A 15,151-nucleotide genomic window follows, 5' to 3' on the forward strand; every position below is an offset into this window, starting at 1 on the left:
AAGGGAAGGGAAGGGAAGGGAAGGGAAGGGAAGGGAAAAAGGGCCCTTCATCAGAATGCAAGTATTTTTGGTAATTGATTTTAAGATCCCTGCTTTGAAAAACAATTCCATGGACAGTCCTCCTATTCCTGTGGAACTTAAATACTTTATTAGAATGAGAGAGCAAATTCAGTTGGGCAAAAACAATGATATTCCACAAACAATAATGACAAAAGCCTAGGAAATGTTTTAAGAATAAAGCTTTGTAATATTTAAAACTTTTTATATCTAGATCCAAATTGACACTCTGTCTCTAAATTTTTATATGTCAAAAAAATCTAATTTTAAAAACCAAAGTTATGGAATAACCTAACTAGAAAATTCCTTGTTAATGACAAGGAAGAGAGTAGAGGATGCCACTTTCTTTTAAGAATGCTCATTGTTAGTATAAGAAATCATCTTCTGAAGGATTTAGGAAAGCAAAACGTGTTCTTCTACTCAGAGAACATGAACCCAGATTGAAGAGGTGGTACAGATCAGACAATTAGATAAAATTATAACCTAAACCACACAAATACTGATTAACCAAGAGATCAGTGTATGTTGCCTTCATTTCAGTAAGTTCCACAGTGTGGGCATTAAAGGGTAGGAAGAGTTGAATTTTCTGAAGAAGAGGGATGGCCTTACAAGGAGGAAAAAGTGAAGGCTTGAGCAGGAATATGCCATGGGTGAGGGCTGCGGGGAGAACAGCCTAGGTAGACTCTCAGGCTCCTGCTGAAACCAGAATGAAGAGTCGGAGACAGATATTGGAGGGCAAGAGGAGTGCATAGTCTTGGGTTGTGCTTTGAACTAATGGGAAGAATATACTTTCTTTTAGTTAAGGAATTATACAGTATTGGTCTACAAAATTTCACTTATGTTATGGAGAGGTGATAAAAATCTGTTCTAGGAGTGTGGCTACAGTAATAAAATAAAAGGAATAGTCTAAAAGACAATACTGTTGCAGAAAGATTTCATGGTAGAGTAGATGAAATATCTACAGAATGCCTGTTAAGGGTACATAGTTGAGATGCTTTATAATTCTTTAAAAATTAGGCTGGGAGCAATGGCTAATGCCTATAATCCCAACACTTTAGGAGGCCAAGGTGGGAGGATCACTTGAGCCCAGGAGTTTGAGACCAGCCTGGGCAGTGTAGAGTGACCCCATCTTTACAAGAAAATTTAAAAATTACCTGGATATGGTGGCACATGCCTGTAGTCTCACCTACTTGGGAGGCTGAGGCAGGAGGATCGCGTGAGCCCATGACATCAAAGATACAGTGAGCCGAGATAGTGCCACTGCACTCCAGCCTGGGCAACAGAACAAGACCCTGTCTCCAAATAATAATAATAATAATTACTCCTTAAAAATGTAAGTTGAATGAAGGGAAAAAGTGTTGAGAATATCTCTTAAAATAGCTAGACTGGGAAAATGGTAGGAGTGGCAGAAGTGGGAGATATGGAAAGAAGAGGAAAATGAGTGGGGGATAAGGAATTCAAATTTGAATAACACTTGAGATAATACCATGTCTCTAGTGTTCCTCTTCCGTGGAAGCCTCAAGTCCTCTAACTCACCAGGAAGTAAATGGCTCAGCTCTCCATAGCAGACTACTTTGTTCTTTCTCTTTGAAATCCCCTCACGTTGAGTTTTTGAGCAGGAATCATTTTTTCTCTGCTTCCTCTGTTCTCCTATTATTACTTTCTTGTAACTTCAGAATTCTCCATGGTCGTCTCATGCCCCCCACCCTTCTATTTCACACCTTCCTATGTTTCTCTATTCATTCAGTAACCAACCTTCAACCCATATATCATCACTCAGAATTCTCCACCTCCAGGGACTCACACTCAGAACTTGTTTTTCCAGAGCTCATCCTCCTCCCCTGTCAATTCTGCCCTTCTTCCCAGCCAATAAGTACTAGCCTTTAGTTCAGTTTCCCTTTTACCCCATTTATTAGCCCACTTCTGGCATTAACTCGCTACCTAGCCTGGCTCCCATGATAAGCCTTTGTCAGCACTCTGCTCTCGTTAGTTCCCTCTTTGCCATGGATATTCTGATCTCCAAACCTTGCATTCTCCCCTCTCATTCTCCCCGGTTTTGCTAGAAAAGGTCGTACAGCTAAGTGTGTTACAAACAGATGGTATTAGATGACGTCCCTATGGTTCAGACTCTATGTTTGGCTTCTTAGCAGACCTCTCCAACTAAATTTCCTGTACTTACACATTTTAAGGGGCCAAATTAAACTAAGTATCCAAAATTACACTTACCACATTCACGAGCAACCTATTTCTTTTATAACTTACTATCATACTTAATTATATAATAACTCATTCCACAAAACCTGGACATAATTTTTATAACCTCCTTTTCCTTCAACTTCCATATGAGTGCATCAGTCAATCATTTATGTTCATGTTGTCTAGTCAATATTTTGTCCATTTCATTATCTAATTACTTCCTGACTACCTCCTGCCATATCCCATCCATTCTCCTACGGTGGTCCTAGAAGTAACGATGCCAAGCTCCAATCTGACCACATAACGCCTCTGCCCCTGCTGCAGCATTCCAGCATCTGCAAATTGTCTGCAGGAAAGTGTCCAAACTGATCTAACACGTACACATCTTCTGGAAGTGACTGCTGAGCATTTCTGCTTCACCCTCTGCACTCTGGCAATGCCCAGCTAGTTCTGGACCCCCACCCACACCCTGAGGAACCTTAGCTCTGTAGTTTTGCTCATTCCCTTCCACCCAGAGAGAGCAACTTTGGCTTTTCCCCACCATACCTTCTCTCACACATTAGTAGGAGTTATCTGTCCTTCAGAATTCAGCACAGAAGCATCTCTGCCAGGACCTTTCTTGTCCAACTTCTCTCTTTCTGTCCTTCACCTACCTCCACCTGCCTAAGCTGGTATAGTTTCCTCATTTTCATGGTCCCATAGCATCCTGTGAATACCTCTGTACTGACACACTGATTGTCTTTCCTTTTGGACTCTTAACTCCTTGCGGGACAGCCACCGTCAAAATACATCTCATTAATTCCTTTAACTCTGGCGCCAGGTTTCAGGTGAGGCATGCAGGAAGTACACAATGAATGCATGTTGAACTGTTCAGCTGGACTTACCTTGGCACTTAGAAATCTCCTTCGTTTCCTTTTGATTCCCACACAATGGCTCTTCCTACCATTCCCATCCTCCTTGGTTTCTGGGGGTGCCTCTCCTCTGATTCTGGGAGGTTAATCTTGCCTCCAACATGATTGGTAGAGACCCTATCTTCTTTTTTATATTTTTAAATTTATTTTATATACTTTTTTTTTCCTTGAGACGGAGTTTTATTCTTGTCACCCAGGCTGGAGTGCAATGGCACTACGTTGGCTCACCACAACCTCCGCCTCCCGAGTTCAAGTGATTCTCCTGCCTCAGCCTCCTGAGTATCTGGGACTACAAGGATGCGCCACCATGCCCAGCTAATTTTGTATTTTTTAGTAGAGACGGGGTTTGACCATGTTGGTCAGGCTGGTCTCGAACTCCCGGCCTCAGGTGATCTGCCTGCCTCGGCCTCCCAAAGTGCTGGGATTAGAGGTGTGAGCCACCATGCCCAGCAGACACCCTGTCTTCTGTCTGTCTCTGCACTTTAAGATGCAGCTGCTTCCTTCCACCTTCTCCTGCTGCTCCTCTGCCTCAGAGACAGCTGCTTCCTTTCTTGGTTGCACACCTCTCATCCCAGCAGTCCTGCTCTGTCAATACACTTTACCTCTGACATCCTCGACTCTGCCTTCTCTCTGCAGTTTCTTCCTCATTCCCAAGACATACTGCATTATCCATCTTCCCCAATCTTGAACACCATCTCTTCTTTTTTTTCACCTTTTTACCTCCATGAGATTTGTTTTGTTTTGTTTTGTTTTTTGCTTTCCCTAACACACTCCTTTAAAAAGTAGTTTATATTTATCAGTTTCTGTTTCTTCCCTTCTACTTCTATTCTTAGACCCTAAGACTCTGGCTTATAATTCAACCAATCTGCTGAAATGGCTTTCTGCAGGATTATGAGTTCTCACCTGCTTCTTAGCCTTCAATTTCCTTGATATCTCTCTGTCATACAATGCTGAAAATTTCATTTCTTTTCGACTTGACTGATGCGATGTTGTCCAAGTTTTCCTCTTAATTTTTCAGCTGCCTCTTCTTGGTCTCTTTTGCCATTTCTTTTCCTACCTCCTAAAAAATATGGGTACCCGTATCCCTGAGCCTATTCCACACCATCATATATTGCCTCTTAAGGTTGAGTGTTCTGTGCCTGTGCCACATCTCTCTGACTTGACTGTTAGCTATGCAAAGGTGAGGAATAATACATTTCTTCAGCACATCCAGCAAAGCAGTTTACTCACAGCTGCTCAGGAAACTTGTGATTTGATTGACTACAAACAAATGATAGGTTAGACCACATAAATAGATTAGAATCCATTAGTATAAAAGAAAAAAAATTGCAAAAACCAATGAGCTCATTCAAACCAGTAAATAGAGAAATAAATAGTCAATACCAAAAGAATTAAAGAATTCTGTTTTTACATTTACTCTTTTGTAATGATTGAAAAAGAGGATAAAGGAAATCACAGAAAATAACAGAGTATAAATTCATTTCTAGAAATTCCTAATATTTAAAAAAATTATAGTGTAGTCTAATGTACGAATTATATATATAAACTATATATGTTTATAGTTTATAAAAACATGTTTATATACATGTAGACATATGTAAACATATGTAATCGATATACATATAAAATACATATGTTACAAAAACATGTGTTTATATACATGTAGACATGTATGTATATAAACATATATGTATAGACATATAAAATACATTTACTATACATTTAAACATATATATGATTTTTACAGTAAAAAACTGTATAGGGTCCCCAGAATAATTCACTTTCATTACCTGCATTTAAAAGTACATTTGTCCTTTTTATTTTATTTTAATGCATCTGAACCAAAATAGAAACAAGTCACATGTTATAAACAAATGACCTACTCTACTAGTCACAAGTTGTAAATAGATTTGGACATTTATACCAGAACTTGTGGAAGAAGGTGATGAACTCAGTGACCCTTAATTTAACCCCTCATTTACCAAGCTGAATTTATTATTTCCAGCCTAGTTCCAGGTAAAAGGACCTAAATTACCTACTCTTAAAGTATCAGGCAAAGTATTATGTCCCATCTGTGGAACTGTTAAGAGGGTTACTGGAAATGCTTTTTGTCTGGGAGTTGGGGTTGCCATAAAACAGATCTGTGGGCACTACAGAAAAGGCTTGAGTCCAAAAGTGTGTCCTGGGATGTGGCTGGATTCCTGGGGGAGGTTTCTACCCACACAGCTCCTCCTTCGTCTACCTACAGTGTTTCTAGCCTAACCACTGTTAGGGATTGGACATTAAGGTACCTTGGAAGATAATTTGCTTCAAACGCATTGTCAGGCTACTGCCAACTGCTTAGCCAGAATAAAAGAAATTTAGATTGAATATTATTAACTCGTTGTGAAATATGATGAATCTGCTATTTAGACGAAACCTCAATGTTTTGTATTTGTAACAAAATAGAAGAAGTAATCCAAGAATCTTCAAGCTATTGTAAAATTGTAACTCTAGAATTTAAATTCATTAGCCTTATTTATTTATTCACATATTTATTTGTGTATTATTTTTGATATAGCAATGTTTATTTTTATTTCTTTACTGTTCCCTGTGTTATTCTCCCTCACCTGCTGAAGTATCCATTGTGCTGTTTAACCATGACTGCCTTATAATTTGGTGTTTCATGAGGACCTGAGCTTCAGCAAGGGCATCATGAGCATTCTCATAATTTGACTATCTTAGTTTTTCAACCCTTTGGAAAGATCTCATCTAGGTATAGGGCACTGTAAACAGTGACTATCTAAAGCACTTTCACCAATATTCATGAGCCCAGGGTGAAATGAATAGATTGAATCTGATGGCTTGATGCTGATGACTAGGTAATGCACAGGATTACCTAGACACTAAAAAAATGCAGTGAGATATTAATTTTCTGGCCTTTTTCACTTGGTCAATATGGTTGGTAGCTGGTGTATCTGATCACTGTGGACATCAGGAACCAGGACACAATGTCCCAAAGTTCCTTTCCCCTCACACAACATCCTGGTCAGCTCCTCCCAGTCTACTCCAGCATGTCTCCAACAACTGACTGTAAAGCTTCCTGACACCTCTGAAATACTGTTCCCAAGATGCTGTCAGTAACCATGTGATTCTCTAGAATTACAGACAGGAAAGCCTTTGCCACTTCCTGCCTTTTCTGGTTGAGTCATCATTGACAGTGACAAAGAGAGGTTGATAGATACCTTCAAAGTTCTAATCTCTGGTTTTGAAACTTGAAGAGGATAGCTCAGCCCAGTCAAAGAGGAGCGAAGGATTGAGCCAGTAATCCAACATTGTTTTCACCCTCTAATAATATGCCCTGTGATGAATCTATGTTGTAGAATTAAGGAAAGATGCTTAGTGTGGTACCCACCATAGTGAGTACCTGGAATGTTTCAGCAAGTTCTCAGTGCTGGTTCTCCTCTATGCCTTGCCTGTCTCCCTCCCCTCCTGACCCAGATGGAATAGGAGTTGTCCTGTTGCAGACCTTCACTTTCTCCCCCTTTCTCTTCCTGTAGACACAAAGGACATGAGTGAATTTGAGACGGAAGGCTTCTTTGCTTTGCATCAGCGCCGGGGTGCCATCAAGCAGGCAAAAGTCCACCACGTCAAGTGCCACGAGTTCACCGCCACCTTCTTCCCACAGCCCACATTTTGCTCTGTCTGCCACGAGTTTGTCTGGTACGGTCACTTGGCATCTCCCTCCAAGCTTCGGGTTATGCATTTTGTTGCATCTTCTTAATCCCGTAGGCTGGCATGCTCCACCATGGGGTTATGCTGGAGTAAGTGCTACCTCAGCGTTGTCAGGGACCTCGCTGGGACTGAGAAGGTCCAAATGGTGTGATCCAATAGAAGGATCTTCCTGCATGAGGAAGCCAGGTCTAGTCAGGAAAAATGCCCATGGGATTTTAGTTTCTGCCTCAATCGGGGCGCTACTGGGGGTAAGTGGGAAGGAACAGAAGTGAAAGGTATGTTTATTACAAGCAGTTTTCCAGTTTTATAGTCAAAACTTCCCCCACCTAATGGCCCAACCGTGCTGGTGCTACGTTTTGCAACAGGCAGCACTTTGCCATTGTAGCTAATGGTTTAAATGTTTATGAGGCTCTTGGGTATCTTAACAGCCATCAAACAGATCAGTTTAAGCCTCAGTAACCACACAGCAAAGGCTATGACAGAGTAGAGACTTGAAATGACTCCTGTTTCTGGCTCTCAGCATCCTAGCCTATTAAGGGATACTCTTCCCTTTAGGCTACTGCAGAAACTGTTAAAGCACAGCTCCCGTGTAACCAGGGTATCCACATGCCAGATTGACTTGGAGGGTTTTCATCAACCTGCTTTCGTCTAATCACCTGAACCTCCTTTCTCTCTAATCATGGATGTCACTCAGGAATCGGCCCTACATGTGAGACTTTGTTGGTTGCAAATATTCTCAGATGCTCAGAAAGAGGAAATAAAATGTTACAGATGTCTTTGTTCATCTGGAGTGAGCTCACCGAGGCCATGAAGTTTTAAATCCAGCACAGGGAAATGTGCTACAAAGAGTCCGTGATGCAAGAGTCCGTGTTGCATGCGTTCTCATTCACGCGTTTTAATCTCTATACGTTTGTTTGGAAAATACAACAATAAAAAAGAAATCAGCCGCTTCTCCTTTATTTATTTATCAAACTTTTTAAAAAGCAGCTTAAAATGAAAAACACTCTGTTAATACTCTCGGCAAATGATACAAGAGGGCTACTGATCAGAAACTGCTCTGTGATCTTAGGGGGTTATGAGATCTCATTCACCTCTTAAATGCTGTTGGTGCTGATGTTGATACCAACATTGAAATAAATCAGTGTGTGCTTTATTACAGGGGCCTGAACAAACAGGGCTACCAGTGCCGACGTAAGTAAGAGGTTGTAGTACCATCATTCTTTTTATTTAGTTATTCCTTAGGCTATGAAGATCATAAGCTGCATTTTTTTTTCCTTTTCAGAATGCAATGCAGCAATTCACAAGAAGTGTATTGATAAAGTTATAGCAAAGTGCACAGGATCAGCTATCAATAGCCGAGAAACCATGGTACGTATTTACATTCCTCTTTGACGTGCAGTGATTTTTATCAAAACGTTAAATGTTACAGCCCACGAATGCTTCTGAATAATGCCAGAACTTGAATCCTTCCATTTATCAGTGAACATCCATCTCCCTAAAACTCTTTCCTCTTCAATAATGATTATTATCGAGTTACCCAAACCAGAGGGTGAATTCGAAATTAGCCAGGCATGGTGGCATAAGCCTGTAATCCCAGCTACTCAGAAGGCTAGGGCAGGAGAATCTCTTGAACTCAGGAGGCGGAGGTTGCAGTGAACCAAGACCACGCCACTGCACTCCAGCCTGAGCAACAGAGTGAGACTCCATCTCAAAAAAAAAAAAGAGAAAAAAAGGAAATCTGCACTTCTACCTCCTATATATACACAAATTATATACAGGAAGAATTTTCATGGCTCTACTTTTCCAGAAAAATGGCACAGAAAGTGGCCAGAAAGCCTAGTTTAGATTAATTATATGAGAACAACCCTTGTGGCACCCCCAGCTGGAAATGACAGTAAAAGAGTAAATAAAGGCAAATGATGATAAGATACTGCAACATGGCATTTACAAGGTCAGAGATAATAACAAAGGCGTAATGTTATGTTGAGAAGCAAATATTTCTTTTAGAATAAACTTTGAGGTATAATCTGAAGACAAATTATATTTTACCTAATGGAAGAAGGAAACTGGGCTAGCATGTGGGCAGCCTATCATTATGAATTTTAAATTGTTTTAAATTTGTATATATTTAGGAGGTACAAGTGCAGATTTCTTTTTTTTTTTTTTTCAATTTTTTTTTTTTTTTGAGATGTAATCTTACTCTGTCACTCAGGCTGGAGTGCAGTGGCATGATCTTGGCTCACTGCAACCTCTGCCTTTCAGGATCAAGAGATTCTCCTGCCTCAGCCTCCCAAGTAGCTGGGATTACAGGCATACACCACCATGCCTGGCTAATTTTTGTATTTTTAGTAGAGATGGGGTTTCACAATGTTGGCCAAGCTGGTCTCGAACTCCTGACCTCAAGTGATTCACCTGTCTCGGCCTCCAAAAGTTCTGGGATTACAGGCATGAGCCACCACACCTGGCCTACAAGTGCAGATTTCTTCTATGCATATGTTACCTAGTGGGGAGGTCTGGGCTTCTAGCGAACCCACCATCCGAAGAGTGAATACTACACCCAATAGGTAATTTTCAACCCTCCCTCCCTCCCATCCTGCCACCTATAGTCTCCAATGTCTATTACTCCACTCTGTAAGTCATGATGAAATCTTTCGACTTCCTTCTCCCACCCTTTCCTTCTTCATTCCACAAATCCTCACTGGGTATCCGATTCTCGGAAGATACTGTTTTGTGCATAACACAAAACAGACGTGGTCCTGCGAAGTTGGAGAAAGAGATAATAAACAAACAGCTATGTATGGCTTCGATTTGCATTAAGTGCTACAAAGAGAGTGAACAAGGTGCAAGGATGGAGAGTAAGCAGGTGGCCTGCTGAGACTCCGTGGTCAGGGAATCTCCCCAGCGGAGGGAACATTGAAACTGAGAGCTGAAGAGTGACAGAGCTGGTTACGTGAAGAGCAGGAGGAAGGAAGCTCCTTACAGGCTGGAAGACCCTGCTGAGGGAGAGTCCAGTGTGTTCCAGGAACTGAAGTGTAGTGAGAGCTGCAAGGGCTGAGACTGGAAGCCCACACTGGGGAATGCACAAAGGCCTGGGTCATGCTGGGTTTCTTTGGAGCCTGGAAAAGTGATTGCATTTTGTGCAACTTGTAGTAGAAAGCCCACTTTGGGATGCTGTAGTGGAAATAGTGCGTTGAGATATGAAAGTAAAACCAGAGAAGATAGAAGGAATCCCCCAGGCGGGGAAATTGGTGGTTTATACCAGTGAGACGTCAGCAGAAATGGAGCAAAGGGGGCAGGTTCTCTGGTGATTTTAATGTTATAAATGACTGGATTTGCCAAAAGATTAGATGAAAGAGGTGGATATAAGGATGATGCCCCAGGTTCTGGCTTCTGCCCGAGGCTGAGCTGTGTGGTAGATAAGAGAGCCATGATGGAGTGAAGAAGACTGGAAGGAGAGATGAATTTTTCCACTTTGGACGCGTTGAGTCTGAGATGTGGACATCCAAGTGGAAGCATCAATTTCACATGAGCTTGGAATTCCTCTGGGACAAGGGCCCAACCCTATAAATCTGACAGTGACCATCATATAGGTAGATTTTAAAGTTGCTGCAGAGCTCGCCTAGTGAGGAAATACAGAAGGTTCAGGACTGACTACAAAGGAATCTAAAATGAGATGTTAGGTAGAAGATAAAGGATAGAGATAGACATTGAGAACCTGGGCTCAGAGCGCACTCCTCCTACACCCAGAGTGTATGAGTTACAGAAACCAGGAGGAGAAGAGGTAGGTTGTGTACTGTGCAGTTGAGGTGTTGAGGAAATTAAGGCCCACATGAAGATCTTCACAGGCTTGAATCAGAGAAATGTCAGGGACATCTTGGAGGCATTAGTCTGATTGGCTTGCATGAAGGGTGACTTGATGACATGAAAACAACCTGTGAGTTAATATTATGAAGAAGGTGGACAGTGAAGGAGATGATGGACAGAGAACAGTGGCTGGGAAATGAGACTCCAAGGATGGAAAGTGCTCCCCTGGCCAGGGAGAGATGGATAAAGCTGGAGAGACAGATAAACAAGACAGTCAAGTCTGTTGGCAAGAAGCGAAGAGTTCCCGAGCTCTGGTGGAGACGGGTCCCTGGCGCTTCCACAGTTTAACCGGAAGGGGAGTAGGGCAAGACAGTTGCTGATGGGGATAGGTGTGGAGCTTTGGTGGTGGACACGCAAGGGCGCTCCCCTTAGACTGCCTGTGTCCCCTGTAGAGTCTGACGGCTGGAGGAAGGAAAAGAGAAAGCAACAAGTGCCTTCGAGGAAAAAGGAAGATCTGTGAGATAATTATCTTAGAGAAAGCAAGGTGACTTGTGAAAAGCCAGACTGTGGAGCAGAGCTGAAAGTCTATTTGAACTTGATGGAGTCAGCCTTCTCAGGAGTGTAATTTTCTCCAACAAAGGGGCAGGTTCAGAGAAGGCGAATTGGCTGGATTTTTCCAGAGTAGAATTTCATCTAACATTTAGAACCAGAAGGGGATAAACTCATGCGAACCGGTGATTCTGCTAAGACTCAAAGAGGTTAGAGTAGTTCGTTCACGTTTGATCACCTGTAAGTGGCAGAGCTGGTACTAAAATTAAGATCACAATCTCTCAGACCATGTTTTTGCTTGTTTAAATCAAATTTTCACCTCCCAGACTTCTTCCTTGATGCCTTCAGCTTTTCTAGAAAAAAAACACAAATGTCTGAATCACTGTTAACCTCAATGGCTAACAAAGTCCCTGGCACAAAGTCTTGAGAAACTGTCAGCTACATAAATAAATGTCTGTGATATTATCTTCTCCGGGGATATTCTGAGTTCTTGTTCACTCAAGGGGACATCATCTTTGGGATTCTTTTGTTCCTCTACCCCTGGAGGAGTATTGTCCAACAGAAATAAATAGAATAAGGGCTACATGTACAATTTTACATTTTCAAGTAGCCCACATTAAAGAAAAGAAAAAACAATAGGTGAAATTATTTTTAATAAGATATTTTGTTTCATCCAATCTGTTCAAATATTATCATTTCAACATATAATGGACATTTGAAAATTCAGATACCTTAAGTAATTTTTTTATACAAAAGACTTCAAACTCCAGGTGTATTACTTCACATGTCCAGCACATCTCAATTCTAACTCACCACCTTTCAAGTGTTTGCCAGCCCCATGTAGCTCATTGGATTTCATACTGGAAAGTGTGTACATAGAGTCTTCATCAGCCATGGGGTCTGGAGCCATTTGGGCCTGTGTTCAGAATTCGAAATGGTCCCCTTCCAGCCTGGACCTTGACCTATTAATTGTTCATATTTAAACTGTGGAATATAAGTGAGTCCTGAAAATTATTTTTTTCTTGGTTGAAAATGGCTATAGTAAGTACTGAGCAATTTTTAATCAATTCTAAACAGTCATTCTAAAGAACCAACGCTGACCAGTACCCCTGGCGGGAAGGTTAGATCTACTGCTGTGCTGATGAATAAGGCATCTGTGCTGTGCACCTTCCCAAAGGAGCTGTGGAGTTAGAAACTTCTGCAGAGATGATAAACCTTTAGAAAATAAAGCATTTTATCCTACACAAGAATATTGACATTCTTACCAGGAATCCAACTAACCCAAGTGTTTTGTTGTTATTCATGCAATAAGTTTGATTTAAACTCTGGAAAACTATTTTTTTAAAAAACTCTAGGCTGGGCGCGGTGGCTCACACCTGTAATCCCAGCACTTTTGGAGGCTGACACAGGTGGATCACGAGGTCAGGAGATGGAGACCATACTGGCTAACACAGTGAAACCCCGTCTCTACTAAAAATACAAAAAAATTAGCCGGGCATAGTGGTGGGCTCCTGTAGTCCCAGCTACTCGGGAAGCTGAGGCAGGAGAATGGTGTGAACCCAGGAGACGGAGCTTGCAGTGAGCCAAGATCGCGCCCCTGCCCTCCAGCCTGGGTGACTGACTGAGACTCCATCTCAAAAAAAAAAACTATATCGATCACTAGCATCCTTCTCCCACTCCCCTCTCCTCATCTCGCTAAGTCTTCACATTTATTTTGAGACAGAAAAGAGAATGGCTGGACTCTGATTCTGACTGCCAAGCTTATAGATATCCCAGCTCTACAGCTGTGTGTCCTGGGCAAGTTTCTTACCTTCTCTGTGCTTCATCTCCTCCTCTGTCAAAGGAGAACAGTAATAGCAGCTACCTCAAATGGGGTATTTTGAGGATTACGTGAGATATCACCTGTGTAGTAGATGATGCATGTGACATATTTGTTAACCGCACCTGGCAGGAACTACCCCCTCCTCTTGCCACCTCAGTTCATGAATAATAGGTGTGAAATGCTTCTCACATGAGGCAGTAATACTGATAAACCCATAGAAATGTTTCCTTTAAAGAAGGCATTCTTTTTTACATCTTCCAAAGGTTAAAAGCACTAGTTCTGGACTGAAAGAGAAAAGAAAATATTTATACTAAAACAGGAAGGGAATCTTCATCTATTTAAATGGAAGCAGTGTTTCCTTAGCGCTTGTTTAAATAACCCTCCTGCCATCATCCTGAGCTGTTAGCCTGTCTGTGCGGATGCCTCAGATTTCAGTTGTCTACAGGGTGCTTGCTACCTGCAGAAGGCAAGCATGCCCCCTCACCTACGGTTGCTAAGGGCTGCCTGCCGTCTTCAGACATGACTCCGGGGCTTGACAAGTGACAATGATGGTTTAAAATGCACACAATGCCAGTGTTTTCATTATGACCTCTGTCAGTTATGCTAAGGTATCTGCAAGAACATCCAAAGTCGGCGCCCCAGGGACACACACGTGATGTCACCTTCTGCCTTTCTTTCAGTTCCACAAGGAGAGATTCAAAATTGACATGCCACACAGATTTAAAGTCTACAATTACAAGAGCCCGACCTTCTGTGAGCACTGTGGGACCCTGCTGTGGGGACTGGCAAGGCAAGGGCTCAAGTGTGATGGTGAGTCCAGCGGGGGGTGAGCATGGTCCCACGTGGACCCTCTAGGGGATGGAGCGAGGCTTTCTGGGGAACTGGAGGGAGGATATAGAGGGGACAACTTCCACACCCAGCCCAGACAACTCATGATCATAAGTATGGTCTTCTGGGGCAATAAGCCACTATGTTCCTTTCCTTGCACCCTGCCACACCCCCACCCCCACATCCCGGAAAAGAGCACAGCAGTTCAGGTTCAAGATCAAAGCTCCTAGCTCCATCACCTTCTGTCGTACCAGAGCCCCGGGGGAAATGAAGACAGTGTTTCTCCTCTCACTACTCTTTCTACTAGTAGTTTCCTCAGTGGGTTCTGGGCTGCCCTTCCTAATCCCAACAGGTCTAGCGGTGTGGTACTCCAACCTTTCTCCTTTGCACCAGCTAGTAAGATTCTTTCTGTCATCTCGTCAGAGAGAAAGCCCAGCACATTCATTTGGCTGACGCAAGGTCCTGCACAGAAATTCTGTAACATTAGCTTGAGCATCCATAGTAGTTTCCTCAGTGGGTTCTGGGCTGCCCTTCCTTATCCCAACAGGTCTAGCTATGTGGTACTCTAACCCTTCTCCTTTGCACCAGCTAGTGAGATTCTTTCTGTCATCTCATCAGAGAGAAAGCCCAGCACATTCATTTGGCTGACGCAAGGTCCTGCACAGAAATTCTGTAACATTAGCTTGAGCATCCATCCCTAAACCATTGCTCTGAACTCCAAGTGCCCAGTAAGAGGCCGGCCCAGCTCTAACCGCCATTGCCTGTTCTCTGGTCTTTCTTCCAAGGCCGGGATCGCAGCAGAGCCTAACCGGCCATTCATTACTGTTGGAGTTTCTCAGACCTACCATCAAAAAAGGAAACAAGGCACGGCTTTCTTGCTGTACAACTCCAAGTTGCTAAGGCGATAATGTTTAGAAGCGCAGATGCTGTTACACTAGGATTAAGGACTAGGGAAGAAAAAAAAAAACCACGAGAACTGACAAGGCACTCTGCTTTCTGGTTGGGAAGAGACGGGGGCAGGGCCCAGAGAATGGAGCCACAAAAGGAGAGCCACCTGCTGCATACATACAGACAGTTTCTTATTGTTTTCTTCTTCTTTTACCTTTTTTTTTTTTTTTTTTTGTTTTGGAGACAGGGTCTCACTTTGTTGCCCAGACTGGAGTGCAGTAGCTCAATCACAGCTCACTGCAGCCTTGACTTCCTGGGCTTAAGCAATCCTCCCACCTCAGCCTCTCAAGTAGCTGGGACCACAGGCATATGCTACCATGCC

General features: G+C 42.5%; 1 protein-coding gene across 3 annotated transcripts in view; it reads left to right on the top strand.

Moving 5' to 3' along the window:
* Positions 1 to 15,151, top strand: part of PRKCQ (protein kinase C, theta) — a 90,422-nt gene that overhangs the window by 10,104 nt on the left and 65,167 nt on the right. For all 3 annotated transcript variants that reach the window (XM_011974911.1, XM_011974912.1, XM_011974914.1), the window contains 4 exons: positions 6,704 to 6,866; positions 8,038 to 8,069; positions 8,161 to 8,246; positions 13,734 to 13,863. In XM_011974911.1, coding sequence (XP_011830301.1) covers positions 6,704 to 6,866; positions 8,038 to 8,069; positions 8,161 to 8,246; positions 13,734 to 13,863 — 411 coding nt within the window. The remainder of the gene's footprint in view (positions 1 to 6,703; positions 6,867 to 8,037; positions 8,070 to 8,160; positions 8,247 to 13,733; positions 13,864 to 15,151) is intronic.

The sequence above is a fragment of the Mandrillus leucophaeus genome, unplaced genomic scaffold (assembly GCF_000951045.1).
Source record: "Mandrillus leucophaeus isolate KB7577 unplaced genomic scaffold, Mleu.le_1.0 Scaffold15, whole genome shotgun sequence".
NCBI lineage: Eukaryota > Metazoa > Chordata > Mammalia > Primates > Cercopithecidae > Mandrillus > Mandrillus leucophaeus.